A 27,013-nucleotide genomic window follows, 5' to 3' on the forward strand; every position below is an offset into this window, starting at 1 on the left:
TTGTTAAAGTTTGGAACCACGGCTGTCTCCAGGGATGTTGTGTGCAATAACTTTGATACTGCTTGACAAAATGGAATGATATACATTTAGCCTCAAAGATCATCCCCACAAGCACATAAGCAATTCTCACCAGATCTATGAGGTATCTAGTATGCCCGTTCTCTAGATGTATCTGATTGACTTTTGAATAGCAGATTAAAAGTTCAGGGTCTGAGCAAATTTTAGAAACATGCTCACAGAATGCACCAGTCATGAGGCACCCCTCAGCCACACAGTTCAAGAACGGAGATGGACCATGATATTTCTGGAATGGTAGTAAATTCACAGAAACCGGGATGACAATGTATTTGATAATTAAAGTAGAACTCTACAAGCCCTGAAACTTGTTTTTTAAGTAAGTCTGTAAACCATTGTAAATTGGCATGATGCTTTATAGAAACTTAATATTACTGGTCAGTGTCTTATTTTTTCCTTTTCTGTCAGGCTAATAAGTGTCTTAAGTATCAATATATCAAACCTTAAAAGTTGCTCCTTAGTCCGAGACAGCAATATAGATTGAGACATCTTAGAAAAACAAATGTGCGTTAAAATGATGCCATGTAATAGAACAAAATTTGCTGTACTTGCTTCTGAGTGACTTTGCTGTAAGACACAGGAGTTAATTTGGCCCTGGGGAAGTCATTAAGAGGCTTTTTCAAAAGAGCATGGAATTTGGAGTAAGAGTTAATGTAAACAGTTTCTTCTACTTTAGATTAATTTCTAAACAGGCTTAGTTAACAACACTATTCTCCACACAGATACCCTTTTTTTATTTATTTTATATGTATGCACTATATATATGCGGTAATGACTACAGCTGTACTGAAACGACATTTACTTTTTAATTCACTAAAACTCCATCCACACCAGGTCATTTTTATGTAGATCTAAATGAAGCTCCACAGAAAACCAAAATGAATATTCTTCAAAAGCTTTTTGATCAGTTACTGAATCAATGAGTTGAGAAACTAAAGAAAACTGTCAGCTCCTAAAGCTTAATTTCACAGTACTTACTGATAGACTTCAGAGATGACACTGTAAACCATGTAGCTGACAAAGTGGATACAGGAATTGAGCAATAAATATTTGAACTGTGTTGATACTAAAGAGCTACGGAACAGGCACAAGTAGTTTGCATTAGTTTAGTCTTCAACAGAAGCATTCCAATAACTGTTTTAAGGAAAAGGTGGCTCACTTTAATAACCACAGGCATTAGTCACTATTTAACAAGACATTCTAAAAAAGTAATCACAATTTGTCCGATAGTAGTTTACAAGTGGATGGTATACATTAAGATACAGAGGTAGAAGTTCACTTTTACAATGCTTCACTAATACAGATTACCAAATTCAAGGCACAAAATTGTTCGCTTTACAAAAAATACTGTAAAAATGTCATTTGCTGTTCTACAATGTGAGTACAACTCAAAAAAATCTTTACACCCTTCCATATTCTGCATGTAGAGTTGCATCAGGCATTATTCTATTTTTCCTTTACTAATAATTGGCATATGACCAGCACTTACATAAACAGTTTGTATCTCAGCTGAGTTGCTTTGTCTTTTAGGCACAAGTCCAGTTACAGAAATTTAATACAACAGCTTCCTCGGGGGGTGGGAGAACTCTGTCGGAAGTAAGAATGAGGAGGAAGAAAAGAAACATATAGTCCATAACGGTAGGTTGGACTCTGACATATAGAGGGAAACAGAACAGAGCATATTTCAAATCAAGTGACTTGAAAAAAGTCAGTTTAAGTCATTGACTGCATTCCTAGAAAACCAGATGCCCAGTACACGTTTGCTTTGAGAGTATTTGAGACATTCACTTGCCTTTGAATCGGCAGAGATTTACAAATTTCTTTTTATCTTTGTTTAAATAGAACACACACAGTTGCTACAAAAGAGAATTACACCACAATTTGGCCATGTGTCCTTTAGAGAGCTTGGGTGAACAAGTGAAGAGATGCATTCAGAAATTGTCCTTGAATTTGCTGAAAGGTCATGAGCAGTAGCTTAAATCTCAAGATTTCCCTCCCTCCCTCTTCCCAAATAAATAACATAGGGAAAGACAAACAATTTCTGAAACATTCCATCTTCTAGTTGGAGACAGCTCTTATAAGCCTTGGCAGGCTGAGGAAGAGATCACACAGTGCATCCCTACAAGAAGTAGTATGACTAGTTTACTGTACATACAGTGATATTCTAAAGGACAATGGCGGCAGCTACATTGTAAATTCACTTTGCTTACCTATCACATTTTCCAAGTACTCTAGTCAGTTTTATTTACAGTATATAAAAAACCATTGATTTTTAGAGTTCAATACACAGGTTTAGGACCCAAGAGAATGCCACAGTAAGATGTTGACATTTGCATCTGTTAGATGCAAGTGCACTTTGTAATTCAGTCATGTAACTATCGTATTCACCCATAAATGTTAGTCCATCCAAAACAGTGTTAAATTCCATTTTTTGCTTCATTGTTGTTTGTAGCCTGTTTCCTTTGAGCGATGAAAGGGTACATACACTTGTCTGCTCCCAAAAATCGGTACATGCATACAACTGCTTCAAAAGGCAGAATACTGTGAGAAAGAGGTTATAAAATTGTTAGAAGACAACATAAAACAAAACCTCAGCTTACACTATGTACTTGGTCTCCTTAAAAGCAACATAATAGCTATTGGAGAGGCTTCCTAAGAGACTTAAAGGATTTTTATTTCACAGGGATACTTACAAAGAGAATTGAAATTCTAGAGTCCCAACCACACAGGCAAGCAGAAAGGAGGAAGAAGCAACTTATTCCCATCCCTCCAGCTTAGACCAGATTTTCTGCTGCTTCTTCAAAAGCAGTATGATAGCTTGTTTTAAAGGGGGGGAGGGAGAGGGCAAGGGCACCATAGAAGGCCTACTAAAAGCAAAGCATCTGCTCAAAACCACATCAGCAGAGGTCATCAGACGTTTAAGATATTCTTTAATGTGGGATTAGCGTTAGTTAATGCCATTCTTTGATCACCAGATGCCTAACAACCTTGACTTATATTCTAAACTCAATCATCCATCCTCAAGAAGAGAGGTCTGAAGTAAAGAGAACAATTTCCTTTCCCCCCCTCCAGATAAAACTCTAAGAGGTGACTGTGTGATGGATACCTGGCTACAGATCTTCCCCTCCTTCCCACATCCACAAAACAGTACTTTTATTTCAACTGCTCAGGGGCTCTAGTGAAGAACTAAGATGGGATTTCCCCAGCCCCTGGAAACAGCGGCAGACACTCATTCAGCAGAAACCAGCGCACAGAATCAACCATTAGAAGTAATGCCCACTGAAGCACCGAAAAAAGTAGATGTCACTGGTACAGGTGTCCTCGCTGCCAGCAGTACTGCTTGTGCAGTGGGGACTGGAGGGCCTTTGATCTAAGTGCTGCTGCCTGAGGCATGGATTATGCAGAAGCTTTGATCTCCCTGTTGGAAGCTAAAGTGTTGAACCAAGACAACCCCAAGGGCCTTTGATGTGACTGTTGCTGCATAAGGCACTGCTTGCGCAGAGAGCACTGAAGCACCCTCTGAGCTTCTGGTTGAAGAAGCTAGTTCTTAAAGATGCTGACAGTGGCCTTGATTTGTTGGTGGAAGAGACACATACGTACTCTCTTCCAGGAAAGAGGTGAGCGGGGAAGGCTCCTCTAGTCTCTGGTGAGCCATGAGACTTGAGGCAGAGGAGAACCACTGCCTTGCAAGTGCAACAAAAATCACCAAGATTCGCAGTTGCAACCATCCCTCACAGAAGGAAAATAAGACAACCCTATATTTTAAAGGTTCCTCCTACACACTACAGATTTAAAAAAAATAACCCACAGCTGTGAAGCTGTTCTCTATAAACTAGAATGCAACTGATGTTACATTAGTGGAATTAAGCCAACTCCTGTATTACCCTGCACCATTGAAATGTCAGCCTGGTTACAGATTAAACAGGGTTGCCATCCAAAAACTGTAGTCTGTTAGACAGGACAAAGGAGATAATTCCTTTAAATAGCCCTTCCTCCAAACTTATACTCTGAAAATGGGTTCTGAACGTGCAGATTTTCAGTTTATCTACTATATCTGTGCAAGTCCTAGAGAAGCTGCAGGCAGGGCCTCCTACACGCTGGTTCGACAGATAAACAGCTAGAGGTTTCTTTGCTGGAAGCTGCCTCATGCCCCAATCCTAAAGAGGAACCCAAACAACAGAAATAAAATCTGTTGAAAAAAATAGGAATCTAAAGAGGATGTAAGATACCAGAAGGGTAAAACAAGGATGCATAATACACAGGATCTAGTTTTACAGAGCTTCCCAAGCACGCAACCTACACTCATGCAAGCCAAGAAAGAGACCTATAAATTCTAACAGAAGAGGACCTATGGCCTGTGTGGGTGGAAGGGTGTTTATGTCCAGAAAGTGAAGATGCTTATGTATTTTACTAGTGCTCCGTAGACTATATTGCCAACAAACTGGCATTTCAGCTCTTACCTTTTCATGAAGGTGACCATATACATGAGGCGGGGTGTGCAGATCATTGGCTGGTCTGTAAGGATAGCTCTCATAGCCTGCTTCACACAGTATTCTGGTTTCAAGGGTGGAAGGAAAGGCTCAATTTCTTTTCTGAAATATTTGGTTAATACAGATTAATAAGATACATAAAGGACTGTAGATGTCAGTGAAGAGTTCATTAACTCACTTTCTTTGGAATGCCTCAGCAGGCACAAAGACTTCATTTTTTTTTTATATTCACTGTTAAGTTACAAAGCCTATAGATCAAAACTTGTGCTGCCTAAGTACAAAAAGACAGAAGACACTCAATAATTCAGAAAGTCTCTTTTTAAAGTCTAAAATAAATTAAAGCAGATATAATACTTATTTTAATATTTCTATGGTAACAGGTTAGTTACCTTCAAGTACTTTTATGACACTACAAACACAGAGCAGAAGGAGAATTTTACTCACCTGATCCTGCACCCTCTAAACATTCCTGTATCTACAAGATAAGGGCAGACTAAAGTTGTTTTAATTCCGTCCTTTTCAGCAGCCTTCAATTCATGGCTCAAAGACTCATGGAAACCTACAGCTCCAAATTTGCTGGCGCAATAATCCTGTGTTGGCAATGAACAGAGCGCAAAAAAAAAAAAAGGCAACTTAAAAAGGACAGATATGAATCATGTTCAAAGCCAAAGCATATCTGAGGTGATTCTGCACAGATTTTCAAAGCAACAACAAAAGACAGCCACTGAATAGAGCATCACATCAACTCATTTATCACTTTACTTTTGAGGCAATTAGCACAGAATCATGAAAGCAGGAAAGCTGAATGTAGGAGGATATTACCTTGGATTCGAGTCTTTGAATCAGGCAGGCTCACATTGCAATTTACTCCAATTACCAGTTTGCTTAATATTAAATGTTACAACAAAGGACTGAGATACCTAATACTACCTTGGGTCAGATTTTGAAAAAGCTTGGGGAGTTGGCAGGGCATAGGTGTAAAAATCTTAAATGCTTTATTTTTTAAGGTTAGTCTCAACAGAAGATGTAATGGAGATTTGAGTGTATTATTTAATTTTCAGAAGATGACATAGCTTGTATATCTCATAAAAATACTAAGTTCAGCAACATTAAAAAATAATTGAATAGACAGCAGCAGCATTTGAGGTTTCCGTTGGATGTGTCCACCTCTGCTGGTGGTCACACCCACGGTCTTGGAAATTCTTTGTAGTTTTCTCAAGACAGTAAATACTCTAAAAAGCCTTCAGTTATATCAGCTTCATTAATTTCTGTTATGAAACACTACAGTTTAAGGTCCTGGATTGAGCCTTACCTATATGCGAAGAAGTCTGCACTTATGGGGTAATAAGACCATTATTCCATTAGACACATTAATTCTTTTTCACAAACTGAATACTTTTTGTTCACACCTGCATTTGTGCTAATGACCCCAAAAGCAAGATAATAGGCTCTAGTCTTAACGTGGTTTTATGTATCAAACAAGTCTCACAAACTGGTGTTCTCAAACAGCTGCAAGTAGACAACCTAATGCTTATAACTGGGAGCCTAGTGAAGCAGGTGAGCCACATATTCTGGAAGGAAGGCTGGCAGCCATTTCCTCACAGAAACAGGAAACAAAACACATTACTTTTGAAAATCCTTGCCTTTGGCTTCAAGTGTGGCACCAAAGATCTTGACAGCGGTAGGTAAGCAGTCACCTTCTGGGTTCCCACATTTATCAGGTAATCCAAAGGTCATTTAGCACGCTGAAATCTTTAGCCTAGGCTAACCTAGGCTTCTACTCGCAGTGGCAAGTCCACCTGCAAAGCAGGTGAATAATGTGGCTGCCCGAATCCTGTGGATCCCGCTTACAAGGAGCCGCGCGTTGGTATGGTACTCAGCACCGCAGCTTCCAAGTACCTTTGAAGATCTGACTTTTGATTTTCTCTAGCTGATAATACAAAAAATCTCATCCTAAGCAAGAAGCGCCAAATTTATTGTTAATTATAGTCTAACAAACCTCCACTCCAGCAGTACTGAACAATCCCAAGGAACTTGCAACTGTCACGATGTGTCCATGATTCATTTCCAGCATCTTGGGAAGGAATGCTTTAGTGGTCTACAAAGTTAAAAATAAATAAATAAATAAATAAAAAACCTCACCACAAACATGCTACCTTACTGATAAATGTTCAGAACCTCTATCAAGAATTTAGAAGTACGATCACTGTACAGATGTTGAACTCCTGAGTTTGTTAAAAATGCCAACATAAAATCTGCAGCTTGTTTGTGAATTCAGACAGCAAGGCAGCAAGGATTATATCTCCAGAAATCCTAAGGTTAAAGGATCAATTGAGCTCAGACATGTTTATTTTTCTGCAAGAGACTAGTTATCAGAAAGAGATAATTTGACCCTAAAATGGAAGTCACATTTTTTTTAAGACAGAAAAAGGAATGCAAAGTGTTTAATTACACCATCCAGCACATCTGTGTTAAAACCAGTGCCGATTATCAGTTCTAATTATTGACAGTGTGTTTTGTAAGTTAAATATGGCTAGTTTTATCCAATTAACTTATCATCTTGGGCATTTTACATTAGAAGAAATACTAAAGGCAGAACTGTCACTGATGTTACTTTTTATGTACAATACAGTAAATATCTGCTAGTCTAAATTACTTTCCATCTATATTAGTATCCATAAGCATTGCTCTAACTAAAAGGACAAGATACGCATTTCTAGTATCAATTTCTTATTTTAAGAATTTCAAAATAAAACAAATAAAACAAAAGCAAGTCTCAAGAGGAAACTTTGATTTTAAGCTCCAGTTTTCATGCTTTGATTATAACAAAGGTTGTTTCTGTTTAAAAACCCAAGTCAGAGTTACGACCTTTAAAAAATTAAATTTTAAGCAACAAAGTAAAGGCATTTGCTAGATCACCCCTGGTAGAATACCTACCTTTGTCATATCTGTTTTCTGAAACTGAATCAACACTTTCCTTTTTTAAATAAGTATTAAGCAGAGCACCACATATGCTAAAAAAAAATTATCAATGAAGTAGTAAAATGGTATGTGTAGTTATGATTTACTTCAGCTTCTAGGTTGTCAGTGTACTCTACGAGATCACTTTTAAATTGCCAAAGAACTTCAGACAATGCTTTTTAATCACAAACATGTCTAGTTAATATATAAATGTATTATTGACAGAGCTATTATTCTCTTCTAACTCACTCAGTACCACAAATGCTTAATCCTTCCAAAAACCTGGTCTTCCCATGTAATTTGGATCCAAACTCAGAGCATGCAAATGCCCCTTAAGTATTTGCTACTTGCTTAATTGTTGGTCTGAGTCTTGTCAGCTGCATTCTTAAAAAGACATGCAAGCTACAGCTGAATCCATCTAATTCCATTCTTATGCTGTCCGCATTTTCCAATCACAGACGTCAGGACAGTTTTGCTCTAATGATTTTCACATGTTCTTGTACAACATTTTTGCCTGCAGGTGTTAAATGACTAATCCAGACCTCCTAACACCACACAAAAGAGTGTTTTCACTGGACAGCTGGCAGATGATAGAAGATTAACAGACCTCCTGACTCCTTGCCTTTTCTACTGTTGATTCATACAACTCCTAGATTCTGTCATAACTGCATAACGAAGCTAATTATAAAAAATAATCTGAGAGCAAGCTGCCTTGCATTTGTTTCTTTCCTCATGGCAGGGATCTCTAAACCTCTTATATTGAGCCTTGGACAAGAATTTAGTTCGCTGTTAAACTAATCTGTGCCAGGCACACAAAGTTTCAGCCTCTCTTCCCATGTTGCATGGCAACAAAGCCCAGTCATCACAGGCAGCGCCGCCTGAAAAGGTAAGAGGCTTCGCTTGGACGGCACTGAACTTTTACAGTGTGTTATTTCTCTGCAGCCTGCCTTACGCACCCCAACGCCAACGGTGCGTATGCTATCCCTGTAAGAGATCCGTGCTCCCAACTCAGTCCTGCTAGCAATTTACTCCCCTCCGGAGCATTAGTCAGCTCCATCAGTTTCCACTTACGTGTCAGTTATCTGTCCACATCACATCGGAATGACTGATTGCCACCTCCCATTGCCAGAAAGTTTGATAATGCAGACTGAAGCTCTGGCTGCAAACCACAGTAACTACAGAAAGGAAAGGGCACTCGCCTTGGAGTTTGTTTTACTGGAGAGAAAGAATGGAAAGAAGTAGCAAGAAGGCTTTTTTCCTACCACTTTCAGGGCATGAATCAATGTTTTCTTCCAAGAAATAAACAACAGGCAAGCGCACCAAGCTTTACTTACTGGACTGGCTTTTCTATTATCTTCACTGTGGCACTGCTTTTTCTTTTTTCCTTTTTTTTTTTTTTTTAGTTAAATATGATGAACTATAACTAGGTGTCCATAAGTGTCTATTTTTATCTACAGCTGAAGACGACAATTTTCACAGGCACATATATGGATACAGGAGACAACCAGAACAACTACAGAGCAGTACATTTCAGAAAACCCACTCAACTATGCTACACTCCTTCAAAGCGTAAAGATTACAAATACCGAGTTTTCAGAGTTTGTGGCTAAAGTAACCCATTTTCAACCAAGAGGAAATTGGCACATGACAAATAAACCCTGTTGAGGACACTTTTGGGTGACGTCTTCAGCAGTCAAACGCAGACCGAACAACTCCCAGCAGCGGAACTACGGTCACTTCATGCAAGTAATCTCTTAAAAGGCCATTTATGGCCACATAAGAAAAAACACAGCTCCTCTGCTCTGAAGACAATTAGCAATTCATGGAAATCTTTGCGTGAGACCTCAATGTTCTGCAACAGCCTGTTCAGAGCAGGCCCCTGTACTTTGTCATAGGACATTATCCCGCAAATCCATTTAAAACCTGAAGCTGAGGCAGTCTATAAAGATAGCACAACTATCACATGTAGAAAACTTTGCAGTCAACTATCAGTGTCTCAGGCTAAATGGATATCAGAGAAAGCCATCTCGGTTGCTGCCATCCTCCAGCCATCTGCTACAGCTGGGACTCAGTACTTGAAAACAAGCCCCGTCAGAGGCAGACACACCCTATGGGGGGGGACGCATTTCCAGGCTCAGAGTAAAAGGCTTGCCCACTGCTCCTCCCAGCCTCCTCTTGCTGGGAAAAACAATCCCAAAGTGAAGTTATTCTCTTTCGTGGCATAAGCAATCCCCAAATAAATCAGTGTTCTTACTGAGCTTCTGGCACAGCGCACTTCCTTGATCAAAGCAGCTTCCTCCATACTCTGGTCCCCAGTTTTTCTGCCTGTTACATAAACCAGATCAACCTAGTTTCTCGTTTCTAGTTTCTTTCAGCTTCAGCTACATCTGCCTACCAGACCTGAAGTCTTCTGTGTGCTTGTTGTGCTGCTGAGAAACTAGTTAAGGGTTTGACCCGTTCGGGGCAAGATGCCTCCTGGGTGGCCTTCCCATCTGGAGTTTGTCTGAACAGGTAGCACAGCCCACATTAGTCTTCTGAGGTGATGCATGGACATGCTAATCCTCCATAAAAAAAAGAAAGTATTAGAAGATAGCAAGCAAGAAATGTGTTTTGTCCATGGCATTAGAGGTCATGAACCAGGCCCCCAAAATAATTCAAATCAACTCAAGTGATTTAATCAAACTATATGCCTTCTGGTTTGATCCTTTAGGTTTCAGTTTTACCTCTCCCAGCTGTAGGAAAAGACATTTAACCAAAATATTTAAGTACTTAAAGTCAGAGCTGGGTCTTTTATTAATGACAAGCATACACTTTTCAACACTGAGGAGAAACCAGTAAGTAGAGTATAGTGGATGAAAAGAATTGTGTTGTGATGCATCGGGGTGGGGAATCAGGGAAGTTATGCGGTGTTCAACATCAAGAAATTTAAGCAGCCTCTTCACTCAGAATTAGCTTTTTCTTTTTTTTTTTTTTTTGAAAAACCCAAAAGCATGGTGCAAACGTGCATTTTCTAACCTGTAGCATAGTTTAGATACAGCAACTAGGTAGGATAGACAGAAAATATGAAGCTCTTCTGAACAATAAGTATGGCAAGTTTTTCAAGCTAGTTTAACCTTTAAGTTTTTTGGAGTCTGGAGATCAATTCCTAATCTTCTAAGCATTTTCCTCTATGCTTCTGAATATACCAGTAAGAACAAACTATTCCCAGTAGCTGTAACCAAACATCTATTTCATGTGCACACAGCTTTAATGACTTATTTCTCACAAGTGTGAAACTGAACAAGCATTTACATGTCACTTCATAGCTTTCGTAATCTGTTCTCAACATTTTGGTTTACGGCAAATTAACTTCCAACAGTCTAGCACTTCTTCCCTCCCCTTCCCCAAATTCTTTAGTTCCATTCTTAATGAAACAAAACTCAAAAGATTGTGCAACACAAAGAACAGCACAGCTGCAATGTCAAGACAAATTAGTCTAAATACAGCAAATGAGAATATGAAGAAATACTGTTTGGGAAAGTGATTTTTTTAATTAAATTTTGGATTAATTATTCTTAAAGAAGAAAGCAAGCATCCACAGAAAACAATGTTAGCTGTATGCAGCTCGGGACAACGGATACTGAATGCAGAAAGCACACCAAAGTAGAAAAGTATGTGCTACCCCACGTTTAGAGAATTGTCTTTAGATCAAAGAAAGAAATAAAGCAGGTACCAACAATCTAGGTCCTTTAAGTTTTTATTTTTCAATACAGTATTTTTTTTTTCATACTTTCTGCCTTCTGTCAATGTTCAACAGCCCTTTTAAACTGTTTTGATGGCATAAACAAGCTGCTTTACTGTAAGGCAGAAATTCCTTTATGCCACAGAACAGCTCATTTTCCGTGCAGCCCCTTCAGGTAAGGCAGATAGAGCGTGGTTATTTTTCTGGGGCTGATCAAAACAGGTGAGTGTTTACATCACTATAGTCATCCACAACAGTGGTGTACTGGTGTAACAGATAAGACACTTCCTCCCAAGCCACAGCTATTCCTGACTGCCAGGACACTTACCCAAATGTTGCACTTGTTGGCACTGTTAGGCAAATGCATCATTTCGTCTTCATGTTAAACACTATTTGGCCAGACCCAAGAAGCAAAATTGGTGTGACTAGTCAAGGACTCATCCAGATGACTCTGAGAACTAAGGTACTGGAGATCGTAACAGCCTGCTGCCACGTGTGTTAGCTAATCCTGTAATTACTATCATGAAGCAATGAAACCAGCGACAAGAAAAGGTTGTTTCAAGTTTTTGTTTAAAATACACATTATATCCTCTCTCCCCCTCAGCATTGACATTCAGCCTTCTTTGCCTTCTTTTCTTCCCATTCTTCTTACGGGCCGCAGCCGGGGACACTGCAGATTCTCCTACTCCCACGCAGGACAGCATGGGGCCCACTTACTCCACCACAGAATTAAATCCAGACATTTCCACACACCCCGATTTCTCTTTCCATTCCAGTAACTGAGAAGGAAGGCACAAAGGTCTGACAAAAGAGCACCTCTAGCTCTTCTGCAGGCAGGCTGTGGCAGCCTTGCCTTAAAGTAGGTTTGTCCAAACTGGGTAGAATAGCACCAATACACTACTGTATGTTAAAAAGGAGTAAGAGGTGCCTGAAAGGCAGAAAAACCCCATGGCAAGCTTATCAGTAAATAGACTGAAGTTATTTTCAGCTACAGCCATGCAACCCAGCTTGTTTCAGAAGATAACCACTTTAAATACATTTTATAAACATAGGGTAGAACTTTTATAAACATAGGTAGAACAGGAGTACAGTGAAAGTCATCTCCAAATAGTTTTAGAAGAAGCCTTGAAAGTATACCCTAGAACCACGTAACTCTCAAAGGAGAATTTATCCAAGTTAGAGGCTATAATATCCAAAATTCCTTCTCACGCACCAAAGCATACAGTTTTGAGCCTGGATTTAACCATTTATTTTCCTTCTAGCTTTTTTATTTGGCTCCGATGAGAACTGAGAGTAATTACTTGTCATTTGCACTATCATCTCAATTATTTTTGCCACATTATCTCCACATCCTTCTTAAATTCCATTATACAAGCATCTCTGAAATATTAGGTTAAGGCGAGATTAATAACTGTGCTAAGACTACATGAAAATACCAAGTACTGAGTTGAACACTAGAGAGACCGCACAGCACAAAGGATATGGCTCTGCCAGTAACAGGCTGAATAGAGAATGTAGACAGAAGTCTATGACTACTGTTGACCTTGCTAACATAAGGGACCAAAGCTGTGCTTTAAAGGAGCTCAGGTGTCTTTGCTGACTGTTTGCAAGAAGTGCTGGGCTCCTTGTGGATAATAAGCCACTGTCTAAGTAAATATTTGAATAGCTGTGGAAATTAGTGCTATTTTTGATCTTCAGTTTCTATTCTCAAGAAATGATAATGAAAATTATGCCAGAATTACCCAGTCTTACTAAAGTAATGAATTAAAAAAAAGAAAGTCACACATTTCTCTGGATTGTTGATGGGTCTACTCAGCTCCTTTTGGAGCAAAAAGGATCAGGAGATAACACATGACATCCTCAAACCAAGCTTCCATAGATAGCTGTATTACAAGCATGACAGGAAACTATTCCAGGATTGCCCTCCAGTGTGCCTTGAACAGGCCCTGTGTTTAAAACAAAAAAGCTAGACCTTTCAATATTTCATCTCAAAAGGAGTCCCTTAGTTATTTAACTCCTGGCAGGCAACACAACCTTCAATTTCTCACTAAAGCTTTATTCGTCCTTCACATAAAACCCCACTGTTTTGGGGCCATGGGGATTCCTTTAATACTGAACTGCAACAGCAGTTAATGCTTAACATACATGCACAGTAATAATGTTACAGTTGCCTTGCAACCAGAAAGAAGCTCATGAAAGAACAAGATAGACTTAAACAAAAGTTTATAGTGATGACGAGTAACAAGGAAGGAAAGCCACACACATCCCCCCCCAATACTTTGCATATCCTACATTTGCAGACAGAGTGAAACTACAGATAAGATCTACCCAGGTTAAGAGGTGAAGGTAACAAAATAATAGCCTAAAGAATTAAGTCACAATGAAAAGCAACATCAGTTAATGTAAACTGTATTTGATTTACAGAGAAATAAGCATATTTTTTCCTCTCTCCAACTCCGCATGAAATACTGCTTTGAAGTACATGAAGTCTTCGCTTAGTAAAACCAGAAGCTATTACTTGAATCACTTTGGTTTTTTAATTCATTCTTAATTCATGTTAGTAATTAACTTTCCTGTTTCCTCCACGCTCATGACCGATCCATACACATAAAATCCCCTGCTTCTCAACAGACATATTTAATCAGCTGAGAAGCACCAAAGTTGTACAAAACTAGGTTAAATCTTATTTACCGACATTTGTAAGTGGGTTTGTTAGTAGTAACAAACATCTTTCATGCCATTTGCTAAAGAACAAGTATGCTAGAGTCCATATTTACATTACCAGCTTGATTAGTATTTGTAGTATTTAGGGTCCAGTTACAAAATTTCTTCAATTTTCAAAGCCAATAGTTACCACGGTTTCCTGTGAACGGTTCAGTAATTGTAGTCGTTCCTCTTACATGGAGTCAACTCATGTTGAGTATATCAGAAGAAAGCTGAAACTGAATTAAGTAGTTTCCTTAATCAGAACTTAGTGCCACAAAGCTGTTTACAATGGGTAGACAGTAAAGATAAGATAAGTAATGCTATTAAAAAAAAAAAAAATCACAGGAAACTAATACCACTAGTTATCTCTCAAACATTAATCATTGATTTCCACTCTTTACTACTAGAACTAATTATGCCATGCCTAGGGCAACTCACCATTGCCTGGCTAAATTACCTTTTGTATAGTTTGTTAACAAGGCTAAGTTGAAAAAGAGTTGTGTCTACAGAGAGTGGGATATGAAAAGTGCTTAGGGAAGGACATTGCAACAGAAACTTTTGTTACTATCGCCTTATCACGTCACTAGATTGTCTCCCCCTCCCCTTTCTTTTAAGGGCTTCATTTCCTGTGATCCTGCCTCAAATTGGGTAACTAAGACTGGAGTAGAAAACAGCTTTGCTCTCCCTCTCATCTGAACTGTAGTTTAAGTACTCAAAAACACTACCTAAATAATACAATTCTTGCTTCAGAAACTTTCTTCTTGAGAGTCAAGGTGGAAAAGGTATCATTACCTAAGGTTTACAGTGGTCAGCTGCTAATCAAACTCCCAGCTCTCCTATGTAAAGCTTTTCTGCATTCCACACCATTGCATCACTCTAGATTTTCAGTGCATCTTTACCTAGGGCAGGGGGTTCAGTACATATAACAGCCGAAGGTGGCCCCGATTTCTCCTTAAGAACAGTTCACTTCTGTTTAGACAGACCACTACCTGATATGCATTCCGGGCATGAAAAAGTTCATGTATTCAAGCTGAACTATCCTTGTTATTTCTATACCAGCAAGTGGAAGCCTTTATGTCATTGGTATGCAGTCTCCATCTTTCTGCTCCTGAGAACTTTTATATTCTTTCTTCCTAAGAGGAAACAGATTTTAGATTTACACGCTTTTTAAATTATTTCTACCCTCATATGTCAGGCCTGTCCTTCAAAGTGTCTGATCTTTCTAATGACTACATGCCACCAATCATTCCTGTGGAAGCATCTAGTTGCCTTCAATGGGCATGCTTGTTATACAACCATACATGCACACCAACTGGTCTACTTTCATCTGTACTTGCAGGTATCACTTTGTTGATGTACAACTGCTTCATATATATGCAGAAGTATCTATAGTTGTTTAAATCACTGATTGTATGTTTAGACCTCTTCCAGTTTTTGCAAATCATTGATTTTATATGAAAAATGAAGCACCTTTTCACAGCTTGTCCAGAGAGGCTGTGGAAATCTCCATCCTTGAATATTCAAAAGGCGTTTGGACATGGTCCTGGGCCACCAGCTCTAGGTGGCCATGACTGAGCAAGAGGGCTGGACCTGATGACCTCCAGAGGTCCTTTCCAACCTCAACCAGTCTGTGATTCTCCACTTAAGTATACCAAGTCCCTGCTCAACAGCCCATTCCTCTTCCTCTCACAGAGGAAGAAGTTCATAAGCCAGCAGAGACCTTGTACGCTTTGTCCCTATATTAACTGCAAGTTTATCAACACAGAATCTTAACTAACTGGAAAGGATGCTGATTCCTCTGCCATCTCTCTCCTGTATTTCCCCTACAGGAGCTCTTGCCTGTAATAAATTCTCTTGCTCTGTCTGAAACAGTGTCTGTTCTACTTCTATTTCTACTTCTCCTTTCATCTCAAGTCCTTTCAGCTGGACAGAGGGTCCAATGAAGCAGTGCACAGCACCTAGATCAATTTCTTGTGGAATTAACTTATTTTCAGCTGAGTCCAGAACATACACATACCATACTGTTTTCAAAAACTAATGATGTCGCCCCAGCTATTAGATGCCCTCCAGTAACAACACTCCCCTGCCATCTTCTTAAAGGTATTCTGAGCCCTCACAGAAAATTCTGTCTGCTTTGAATTTTGATGGCTTTTAAAGCTTGGACAGAGCAATCACGTTGAATTCTCAACAGCTAGCAATGAACAGGGAGAAAGGTGGTATTTCTGCTTAAGCAGAGCAGAATTGCAGAACATAAGTTGCCAGTGATGTTTGTTGTGGACTTCAAATGCCAAGCTAATCTAAAAACTGAGAAGGATTAGTAGTAGGTAAGATGGCATGGTAAGAGGGCTGTTGGAGGCCCAGATGTGTGTTCAGTCTGGCTTACACAGCAAAACAAGCAAGATACAAGTCTAGACTGAAGTGGAACTTGGGAACAAACGTATACGTGCAGGCTTCTCCAGCCGGCACACATTTAAAGCATAACCAAGCATGAGAACCGAAGCTTTCAAAGTACTCATGCACAAAAGCTGACCTCTTCCCTCCCGCCCAAAGGCATTCTGTTAGACAAGTTGATATTTATTCTCCACAAATATTAATCTTATTATACCCTCAGACTATCATAGCTACCAAACCACAATTACTATTCAATTTAAAGCAAGTATTACACAGTTGGCAGCAGCCACTGAAAAGTAACACGCAGTTTAAACAAAGTGAATCCTTCTGCTCAGATCTACCATGTCAGCACTTGAGCTCTCCGTATACCCAAGGCTAACACAGAGCTCCAACATGGCTGTGACAGTCCAGTTACACTCCTGTAAACTCAGGAACTTAAGTTGCAACCCGAGTAGGTAGCACCACCAACCCTGTATTCTTCCACAGGCAGATCTATAAGTAAAGACAACCTACCCTGTCTTTATTCAAATGTCAAATTTGAAATTACTTTACAGTTTGCTGGTCAAGTGATACAAGAAGTTAACACTTGGCTATTCCTTTCCACAAAAGCTGGTTCAAGCCCTGTTGAAGTCAAGCGACTAGAAATTCTACTTTGTTTATATACTGACAAATGGCCATGTCAAAGGATGTGTAGTGTTTCAGAGCTATGTTGACATTAGTGTAACAAACACATTAGTCCCTCACCTTCCTTAGCACAAGTTTGCAGCAAATGTCCAACCATTTGGAGAACAGTTATTTATTGCCAGCTATTTGATAATCTTGACAAAAATGAAAACATGCCCCTATGAGTCAGTGAAAAATCCACATAAATTCATTTTAGAACAACTATTAGATAAGAGCTCAGAATATTCTGTTCAGTGAACAAGAACACAATCCAATTTTTAAATACACATTTTTCTTCAGCTTGCCATAAGCTTAGTCATCCTCTGGAATATTTAGTAAAACTTGGTATTTTAGTCTGCATGTTTCCAAAAAATTACTAGAGGACAGTACTGTCAGAACTACTTACGGAAAGTATGAAGTCATCACTCATGTTTTACAATTTATGTAACAGACTTTTTAAGAAGTGGCTAAATGGAAAAAGACAGTCTCACATTTTATACATACCTTAAGGCCAGTACCTCTGTAGCACTGCAATTGCTATAGGCTTGCATGCAGATGAAAGCTGTCACTTTACTCATCCTCCCCAACTCAGTCACTAAATCATTATTTTGAATCAATTACTTTATAAAAAGGAAAGTGATTATGCTATAACTGAGTATCTCACAAGAGGAACAAGATTAGAAGGAAAGCTCCCCTTTTCACGTAGAAGTCTTTCTTACTGGAAACAGAAAAATAAAGAAGATATTATAGCTGAATGGAAATTTAGCTTCAAAGTTTGTTTAGGAAACAGTAAGACCCTATAAGGCTCCAACTTCTTATGAAGTAACTCACTGAATAAGAACTAACATTTTTAAAATGCATGGAGCTTAGAGGATTTTAAAAACCAAGTTGTTTCTGTTTCATACTTCTACCCACCCTCCCAAGAAAGGGTCAGCAGAAAACAAATAGTCTTATCAGGTAAACTTTTGCTTCATAAGCCAACAAAGGCTAAAATGACAAAAAAAACCCCTCCAGCTAATACAGCTACCAAACCAGCAAGTAATACATTTTTCAGAGAGTCCATTTGCACAGGCATTTTAACCAAACAGCAAACTGCTCACTTTCTTGGGGGGTGAGTTTTCAAAGACAGAGAGATACTTCCTTCCTTTGCCTGCCTGTGGAAACTATGCTCATTTCCCACAAGCTGAAGCACGGCTCTGGCCTGTTTTTTCCACATTCAAACAGCGTTAGTACAACTGATTTCCAGAAGTCAAACAGTGCAGTAGGCACAGAGATCATTGCTCTTGCAAGTACACAACAGCAATCACAGTATCGATGCAAGGCAAATAAGTTAGACCTGTTAACACAACATTATTTGATGCATTGAGAAAAGTAACTTACCTTTACCTAAGGGTTTTTAATATGTGTAATTAAAACACTGCAATCTCTTTAGAACTCGAATTGTTACATTCAGGCTGTTATGCCAGTGTTATACATTTGCTATAGCTTGGAACCATTTATGACTGCTTAACTATTTAGAGCCTGTAAATCCTATTCCAGAAAATCTCTCCAAGAATGAGGTTTCATCAGACAGCCACAGAGGTCCTGTTCACAGCTACGTGGTTTTATCCTACCCCTCCTCACTCTTTCCCCAACACCCCCACACACACACTGGCTAGTCCAAGTCTGAAATGTTGATGAATCTCTAAACAGAAAAACTAATCAACTTGGCCAAGAAAATGAACAGCTTTCCTCCCTGCCCTCCAGACAGGTTAGTGAGCTGAACTGGCTCACCCAAGGACCAGATGAATACCAAAACTAGTGCAAGGTAAGGTGCACACTCAAGGGGTGGTCCCACGTGACATCTTGCCACCACTAAGCTGTGGTTCATCCTAAGTCAACAGAAATTTTGGACAAGTTACTTTCAAGCATACGCTCAAGCGCTTTTCCAAACCAACACTGAAAGGGGAGTGCTTGAGAAGCTGTCGCGCAAGTTCAAACAGATGGTAGAAGTGACCAGCACCCGGGCACATCTAGGTGTAGAATTCAACAACCAAACAAACTTGAATTTCAAAAGGCTCACACCAAGGCAGCCACCTCGGCTCCACAGCTGTTCCTTGGCCTACCATGCCCTCCCATCCCGGTTGTGATAACTCACTTGTGTCAAGTGTTACTTTGACTGGCATATAAATCATTATACTAATATAATTGTTTACAAGAACAAAGTGTTAATTCAGAAGTGTAAGCGCAGATGTAAATCTCTCCCCCATTTGTGACATATCTTCTTTCAAACTAAAACCTCAGAAACAGATTCTGTCAGCCTATGCCTACTCATCTACATTGTAGCTACGTTTTGAAAGACACCGTCTTTAACAGACTAAGAAGCCTAAGACCACAGGCAAAAAGAACATAGTATCGCACATAAATCAGCTGCAGCTTGCCTCTGCAGAAAGACCACTACCATATTTCACAAAAGACAGACAGGTATCAATAACTCAGTTTTACCATCAGAGTGAACAGCCAGAAAACCTCAAAGGTCAGGGAGCAAGGTTTATCAAGAGAGTGATGCTCTGGCTTTTACATCCAGAGGACTGTGGAAAGGTTTAGTACTAGAGATAAATAACAAAAACCTTCCCTCCCCCCCCGAAAAAAAAAAAACAACGAGAAGTGAAATCAAAGCACGAGAAGGACTGGGAAAGAATAATGCTTCACAGCTGATAAAAGATAAAAGGAGAAAAGATTTAAAAAGTGTAGTGCTAAAATGGCAGGGATGGTGCTAGAAAACACAACATTCATCTTTCCTCAACCTGTCTATTCAGAGTAATTGATGACACTGAGAGCTACAGAAAAAGATTGCTTACCCACACAGATCAGTTAAGACAGGTCGTCGGCAGTGATGCAAATGCTCAGTTAGCAAGACACTTAGCAACGTCATAATTAGGATTGCTTTTTTTCCCCCACAGTTGAGCACATGAATACGCCTCTCTCCTAGACGTGTGCTATAGTCGCTTGGTTATTACAGCAAGGTAATAACGTAACAAGATCTCATTAACTTAGCCGCCTTCCATAAAATAAAAGCAGACCTTACTTCTAGACAGAAGGATCTAGAACTTTAAACTCCACTACTCTCCTAACCTCCACAGGACAGGAGAAGCACACACGTAATCCTTTAGATGAAATATTTCACTGAAATACTGAAGAGCTACTCTCTCCACTTCTAGGGAGGTTAGGCACCATGGCAGCAAAGACTACCATTCCATTCAAGGTTTTCCTGTCTCCCCAAATCCTCCACAGCTAACACCACGATATCAGACCAAAGCCAGCACAGAAGTTTTTGCTTATTATGCTGATCTATCTCATTCCATAAGAAGCAGGAATTTAATCATCGCACTGATCATTGATCCAGGACCATTTCTTCAGAGTAGATTAGTGATTTTGAAAGCATTCATAGGGTTTGCTGACAAGTTTCCAACTCTCAGAAAAAGTCACAGGAGATTATCCCAAGTGCCTTACCTCTACAAGCTATGCTGCAACTCCAGCTTTATTTTAGAAGGCTGTAGCACTGCAAGCCACAAATAATTGATTAATACTTCAAATATGTTTCAATTAGTTTGAGAACTCTTGGCATGTTCGTTTCAGGACAACTTTCCCTGTCCTTAATGGGACTTCCACATTGCTTTTCTGTGAAATATATTACGGTTTTTACCTAAACTCTTCAAGCTTCAGATAGTTTAGTGCATGGAAGTAACTGGCTAATCACACCTTATAGAACTATCTTGGACACCTATCTACAAGCATCAAACAATCCGTGGGTCACAATCTGAGAATCTCTGTTTTCTGTCATTTGAGAGTTCTATGGACCGTCCAAATGGTGCACCAAATTCATTTCCAAAATACGTCTGAGACCAGCCACTGCAAAAGCTCAGCTGTAACTGAAGCAGTTTAAGGAAAACATTCTGAATGGTCATTTCAGATTTGTTAACTGACTAGGATGAAAATAAATACTTTACATCATTAAAGAAGAGTAAGGGAAACTCATTAATTCAGCTGGTGTTTGAACAAAAGCAGTCAGCATTCTCCACCATGCGAGGAAGGTGCTCTAGAACAGAAAGTATACGTAGGAAAGTTGGTGTTGTAAGCAACATGTTGAAAGAATCTTCAATATGCTTTTCCCACTACCCTAATGGAAATGATGCTAATTAAACAACTCAAGAGTGCTATAAACTGTTTTGTTCACACTCCTTGATATGTAATTACTTGTTTATCGTCAAGATAGAGTAGACAATGGTAACCATAACTGAACAGCCTGAACAGACCTTCAAGGACTACAGTTGAGTAACTTGTGGAACAGGTACAGTTTGGTGGGAAGCACTCTGGAATCCCAATTTTGGGTGCTTGAATTCATATGATGCCTATGAACGGAGGGGGCTTTTCACATAAAACTAAGACCCACCGACCACCCCATCCCCACATGCTTAATTATGCTTGCTGACTCTTTGGATCAGTAAATTATCTGAAGAGTCATTTTTAGCCTCACTTGTGTCTACTCTGAAACTGATACAAGATTCCTCCCACAGGCAAAGCTTAGACATTTAACTCAATGGTTTGGTGGTTTTTTGTCATTTTTCTTTTTTCCTCTTAAAAGGATCAGAAAATTGAAAAACCTTTAATAAAAGACCAATTTAAAATAAAAAAAAAAAACCAACACTACAACTAAAATGTGACTACAAGGCTAGATTACAGATTCATACAGATTGCAAGATACAGGTTACAAAATTAGAAGATTGCATGGTGGTAACAACTGTGATTGACACAATGGTAGACAAACTCCTAACAGACCATAAAATAAATCTGCGAGGAAAGCTCTGAGCCGGCAGTCTTGTGCCCACTCAAGCTCCAGAAATACACGTACACCCATTTATTTTCTGAAACTTGTGTTAACTACTTCCCTCTATAAAATGCATCTGGAATACAGTATTTTCTCAATTGATAGATTCCCTCTATTTTCTTGAGAAATAAACCCAAGAACATATGAGCTGCAGAACCATACCACAGCACTTGAAACTTTTAAGTACGACTAATACGACTATTTCCGTAGCTAAGAGTCTTGACTGCTTTTTGCTTCATATTCACTGCCCAGCATGATACCACAGTATATAAAACACATGTGCTGTCCAGGGTAATTTACTGGTGGCATGTAGTTGGAATCATTTTGTGAGGGAAGAGTTAGTTTTGATGACACTTTTTGGATCACATGCACATGTGTTGCTTGAACTCAATCCAACTCATTTTTCAAAGAAAAAAGGCAAGAGCTTGTAGATTAAACTTTGTAAGTAAACTTATGCATCTTGGATTGTGTTATCAGGAAATAAAAAGAATAAATCAATTAAAGCAGCTAATTCAAATAATCCAAAATGCTAAATATAGCTAGCTGGCCTGTCAGTGAAATACTGTGTCTATATTTGATCATAGACACTAGAATCCTAGAGATGAAGACAAAAATCAAACTACTATGTCAACATGCCACAAAAGACATGGCCTGCTATATTTTCAAATAACAATTTAAGCTGTCTTCTGTAGAAGATTCAGTGTGCATGCTAAGTGCAATACTTCCATATTTAAACTAAACAAACTATAGGCGTAAGCAAGCTTTATTTAACACCAGGGCACTTGAAGAGTCTAGAATAACAATACATAAGTATTGACACATTATAGATGACTATAAGCCACTGTTATTTTTCAGGGCTTTAGCAATCCTCACGCTCTAGTTAGACTGACAGCTACAGCAGTTGCATAAAGAGGTATTCGATTTATTAACTCTGCATTAACTTTCTTTCCAAGGTACATTAAGTTTTAGATTATTTATGAATGCCCTAATTACTTGAGTAGTATTTCCCCTCTTTACTCAGTATTTATCTCTTCCTGTACCACTGTCAGACCAAAGAGATTTGTTCCATTTCTAAAAAGACAAATATACCTGCATAACTTCAAAAATAAAGTAGTTTGTAAGCAAATGAACATAACTAGTGCAGTTAAGACAGCAGTACACAAGTCTTCAAAGTCTGGGCCCTAGTCTCTCACTACGTGTTTTTTTTTTTTTTATAAATATAAAAACGCTGGAGCTGAATGCTTTTGCTTCCCCCTTTTGGTAAGTTGAAGAGAACTCCTCTAGGAGGAGAGCTTTAGGCTGAAAGTTTTGGAGGATCCGCGTGACAGGGAAACACAGATCACTCTTCTCTCAGAGCTGAATACTGAAGATCTGCTGTACAAAAGGACCTTCATGTCACAGAATTTAGAGACCCTGATCATTGCCTTGCCCCTGCCCCTCCATGAGTCCCATTCAACAACCAAATCTAGAAGGACTCCCCAGGTACTAAGCAGATGCACAATATTAATACCTACTTATACAGCAATAGCATTATTCTTCCAGAAAAAGTGTTAGAGGAGGTACAAGAATCTCAAATTGTTCTGAAATAAAAGTTTGTACAGTAGTTTTATTAAATACAGTTCCACAATCTAAAACACAGTATTTTGATACTTCACTTAAGCTTTATTGTAAAACCACAAGAAAGAAAAACTGTTGTTCCTAAATTTGCTTAAAACTGATTAAGCACCAGCTTTATCTTATACTGCAATTCAAGATTTTTCAGATCTGAATCTTGACATATCACAGGAAGAACATTTCCTAGTCTGCAGAAGTTCAGTTCCAGTAATTGACAAGTGCAACCAAGTAAGTTATTATTCTTTCAATAGACTGGCAGGAAAGATAGTGTTACACTCCTGCTACAATTTTATGCATCTGCAAATTGTAGTAAACCAGAGCTGGCTTGTTTCAAACCAGGAATGGATTTTGTCCCTATGTTTTCAATATCAGAAGCATTCAAGTTATCACAGCATGAAATAACAGGTTTTTAATACTGCAGTGGATTTTATGCTGTGGAAATTGCTACATGATGCAGTGGTGACATGTTTATATAGAACACTCACAGGAAGGATTATACAAATCATGAATGTCAGCAAAAATGGAAAGCATCTGTTTAGGCTGTGGCATGCTGCTAAGGCTCTCTTGACTGCCAGTTTGTGATATGGTACACAGCCCAGTTGGAGTCACAACAGCACGTTACTGCCTACTGCAGAAGTCGGGCTGCCTTCAGATTGTAGCTGCTAATGTAAAGCAAGCTCAGATCACCTGCATTCTGCATGGAAAGCAGGAAATCAATCTTATTTCAGAGGTTTCAAGGGGACAGTAGGAGACCCCCATTTTAGTTTTTTATACAGAAGCACACTGAGGCTTGATTAACGATCAAGGGATGACAAAGAATTTCCCCTGTCACACATTAAAAAAAAGCACCCAACCAAAACCCAGAAAGTACAAACACTTAAGTACTGAAGCAATATTACATGGAAGAGCCATGTCTTTATAAAATCCATTTACAGCTTTTTGGACGAAACACCATCCAAGAATAGTTAAAAGTCTACATAATGCTCCAGAGTATTAGCTTTGCTTTTGGACCACCAGTTTAGCTGACACGGAAAAGACTAGCTATGTAAGACTTCACACATCTAGACACATTGTTCTATTTAAGTCATCATTGACTTGCATCAAAAAAGTTGGCTTAAAATCAGCTGATTCAGATGATATCTTATGAATTAAGTACTATTAGTTTAATAGAAGTCCACCCACTGTTGATCAAGCCAACCTTTCCTGGGATCATGAAGGAGAAGACAAGGAAAAAAAGCTTTGCCAACAGCAAAAAAATAAAAGGAAAAGCAAAGCAGGACACAGGATCTGCAGGAAGTGTACATATGAACAGATCCTCAATTAAATATAAAGGGTGTTGACTGCTCCTTAGAAGCTTAAGCCAAGACCTCAAGTCCCACAGTTCAGATCTAACTATACCTTCTTGGAGTACTTTTTTAATTTTAAAGTTACTTCACACTAACCTTTAGAGATGAATGAAACTGTTATGGAAACCCAGTCATACCAATACTAGACTCTAAGATTAGTTTTCTATTACTGTAAGAGACTCAGAACACACAGAGGGTGCTTTAAAAAGGTCTCTGAAACAATGTTATAAATAAGTGTATGACTTGGGCCTGAAGGAAGAACAGCTGGAGAATTTAGGATCCTCCCATATTTTAATTCATGGTGATGTCATAATTTAGAGTTCTTGGAAACTTTGTCAATTCGGCATTTAAACCACATCAATAACAGTCATTAAATCTAGTGCACATCTCTGTTTGCTTAAGCATCGGTTTAACTTTTATGAAGGGGAACACGCAGAGCTCTCAGTTGTAGAAGTCCTATGAGCTTTCTCAGAACTTTTCAAATTCCCTTAAAATATACTTTCACAGTTTAAAAGAGTTTCTAAATGCACTATCTCATGTGCACTGAGGTTTAAGCACTCTCTCCGCAAGCTTTACAATACATTGGAAAAAGACAGCTCTGCTATTAAGTGTTTCACAGCGCAGATTTGAAGGGGCTCCTTTAGGGTTATGAAACAGCATTTCACTTCCATGTTCAAAAAAAGTTTGGTTTGGGAGGACCTTCTAAGTTTTGAAGATGAGACATTTCACAAAATTTTATTATGAGAAGGTAAGACCAGCCAAAGAAGGCTTAAGTTGAAGTATATTTCAGATTGCTTAATCCTTTGATTGTTATGCAAGTGTATTTCATAACCTTATTTGAAGGACCAAAGAACAGTTTTAATGCTAACAATGGGCTCAGTCTGACAGCTAATGCTAACCCGAGTGTGCATCATGCCCTCCTTCGACACTCCGATTTATGTAACTCCAAACTACTGTGGGTTTAAAAATAAAAACACAAGAAAACAGGGTTTAGACAGACAAAAAGAGCAAGATCATGTAGCTTGTTCTCCTTGATTAGCATCTGCCAGATACGGAGACAATATCACCCCAGAAACCATATTAAAGATTTTCTTTCTTCTACTGGCAGCCCTCAGAGAAAGCTATGAGGACAAATACGCAGGATTCCTGAAAAAGTGTTCTTGGCTTGATTTCTTGAGAGATCTTTTTCGCCTTTCCTCCCAGCCTTCAAAAGGAGCAATTTGCCTCCAAGGCAATTCAAGCAACATTTCCAGCAGGGGTTTTAAGTATTTTTTCCAGAAATGTGCAAGTGTGCTTTTGTGACCATCATTAAAACAGCATCTTAAAGCTGCTAACACACTGGCATAAGACTAGCCAGAAGAAGCCTGACAAGTCATTCATTAACAGAAACAGCCTTTAAGCAGATTCATAGGTTACGCTCGCAAAGGATTTCATATCCAGGGCTACAGAAAAGGGCACGAGACTTAGAACTCTAGGTTCTAGGCAGATACAGTTGATTTAAAACTTTTTCTTAGTTATTACCCACCATTCCTGTTAAATGGTAGACTGAAAAATAAGAAACCCACAAAGTGGTGAGCTTTTAAATGAAAGGGAGCAAGTACAAAACTCAAAGAGACAGGAGTTAAGCAACAGCAGTTAATTTCCCCCAATGAACTGACAAAAACGGTGGCAGAAAGGAGTTTATAGTTACCCAGAAGTGTGCATGACAGTTGACCATCATGGTCCTCTCAATAAGCTCATCAGGACACTCCAGGAGATGGTGCCCAGAGACGACACCAGCATTGTTAACCAGGACGGACACCTCGCCAACCTCTTTGCGGACCCTCTCAGCTGTCGAGTAGACGTTTTCTCTTTTGCCCACGTCGCAGGTGTACGTGTAAACCTGCAAGCTGGAGTGGGGCAGCGCATCTTTCTCTCCATCTCCAGCTACTAAAGAACAGAGACCGGGGGGGGGAAGAGAAAATTCTTACTTATATTTTGTTATTTAAATAAATAGTCGAGTGACGGGGTGCTTTATACCCCCCCCGGGCAGGCAACCTCGGCTAACTCTTCCCCATCCCAGGGCAAGTGAGGGGCGAGGGGCAGCGGCCGGAGAGCCGTCCCCGGCAGGCCACCGCTTACCTCTGGGGTTGGCGGCGGCCGCCTCGGCCATCTCCCGGTAGATGTGGCGCACCATACC

At 39.2% G+C, this 27,013-nt stretch overlaps 1 protein-coding gene across 1 annotated transcript; it reads right to left on the reverse strand.

Moving 5' to 3' along the window:
- Window positions 1-1,210: 1,210 nt before the first annotated feature.
- RDH10 (retinol dehydrogenase 10 (all-trans)) lies at window positions 1,211-27,010 on the reverse strand. Its single transcript, XM_009891901.1, has 6 exons — window positions 26,956-27,010; window positions 26,525-26,763; window positions 6,565-6,663; window positions 5,010-5,155; window positions 4,536-4,667; window positions 1,211-2,616 (listed from the first exon to the last, which is right to left on the reverse strand). Exons 1-6 carry the CDS (start codon window positions 27,008-27,010, stop codon window positions 2,493-2,495), a joined length of 795 nt encoding a protein of 264 aa, XP_009890203.1. The 3' UTR covers window positions 1,211-2,492.
- Window positions 27,011-27,013: the final 3 nt, after the last annotated feature.

Source organism: Charadrius vociferus, unplaced genomic scaffold (assembly GCF_000708025.1).
Source record: "Charadrius vociferus isolate BGI_N301 unplaced genomic scaffold, ASM70802v2 scaffold15, whole genome shotgun sequence".
NCBI classification, from domain to species: Eukaryota; Metazoa; Chordata; class Aves; order Charadriiformes; family Charadriidae; genus Charadrius; species Charadrius vociferus.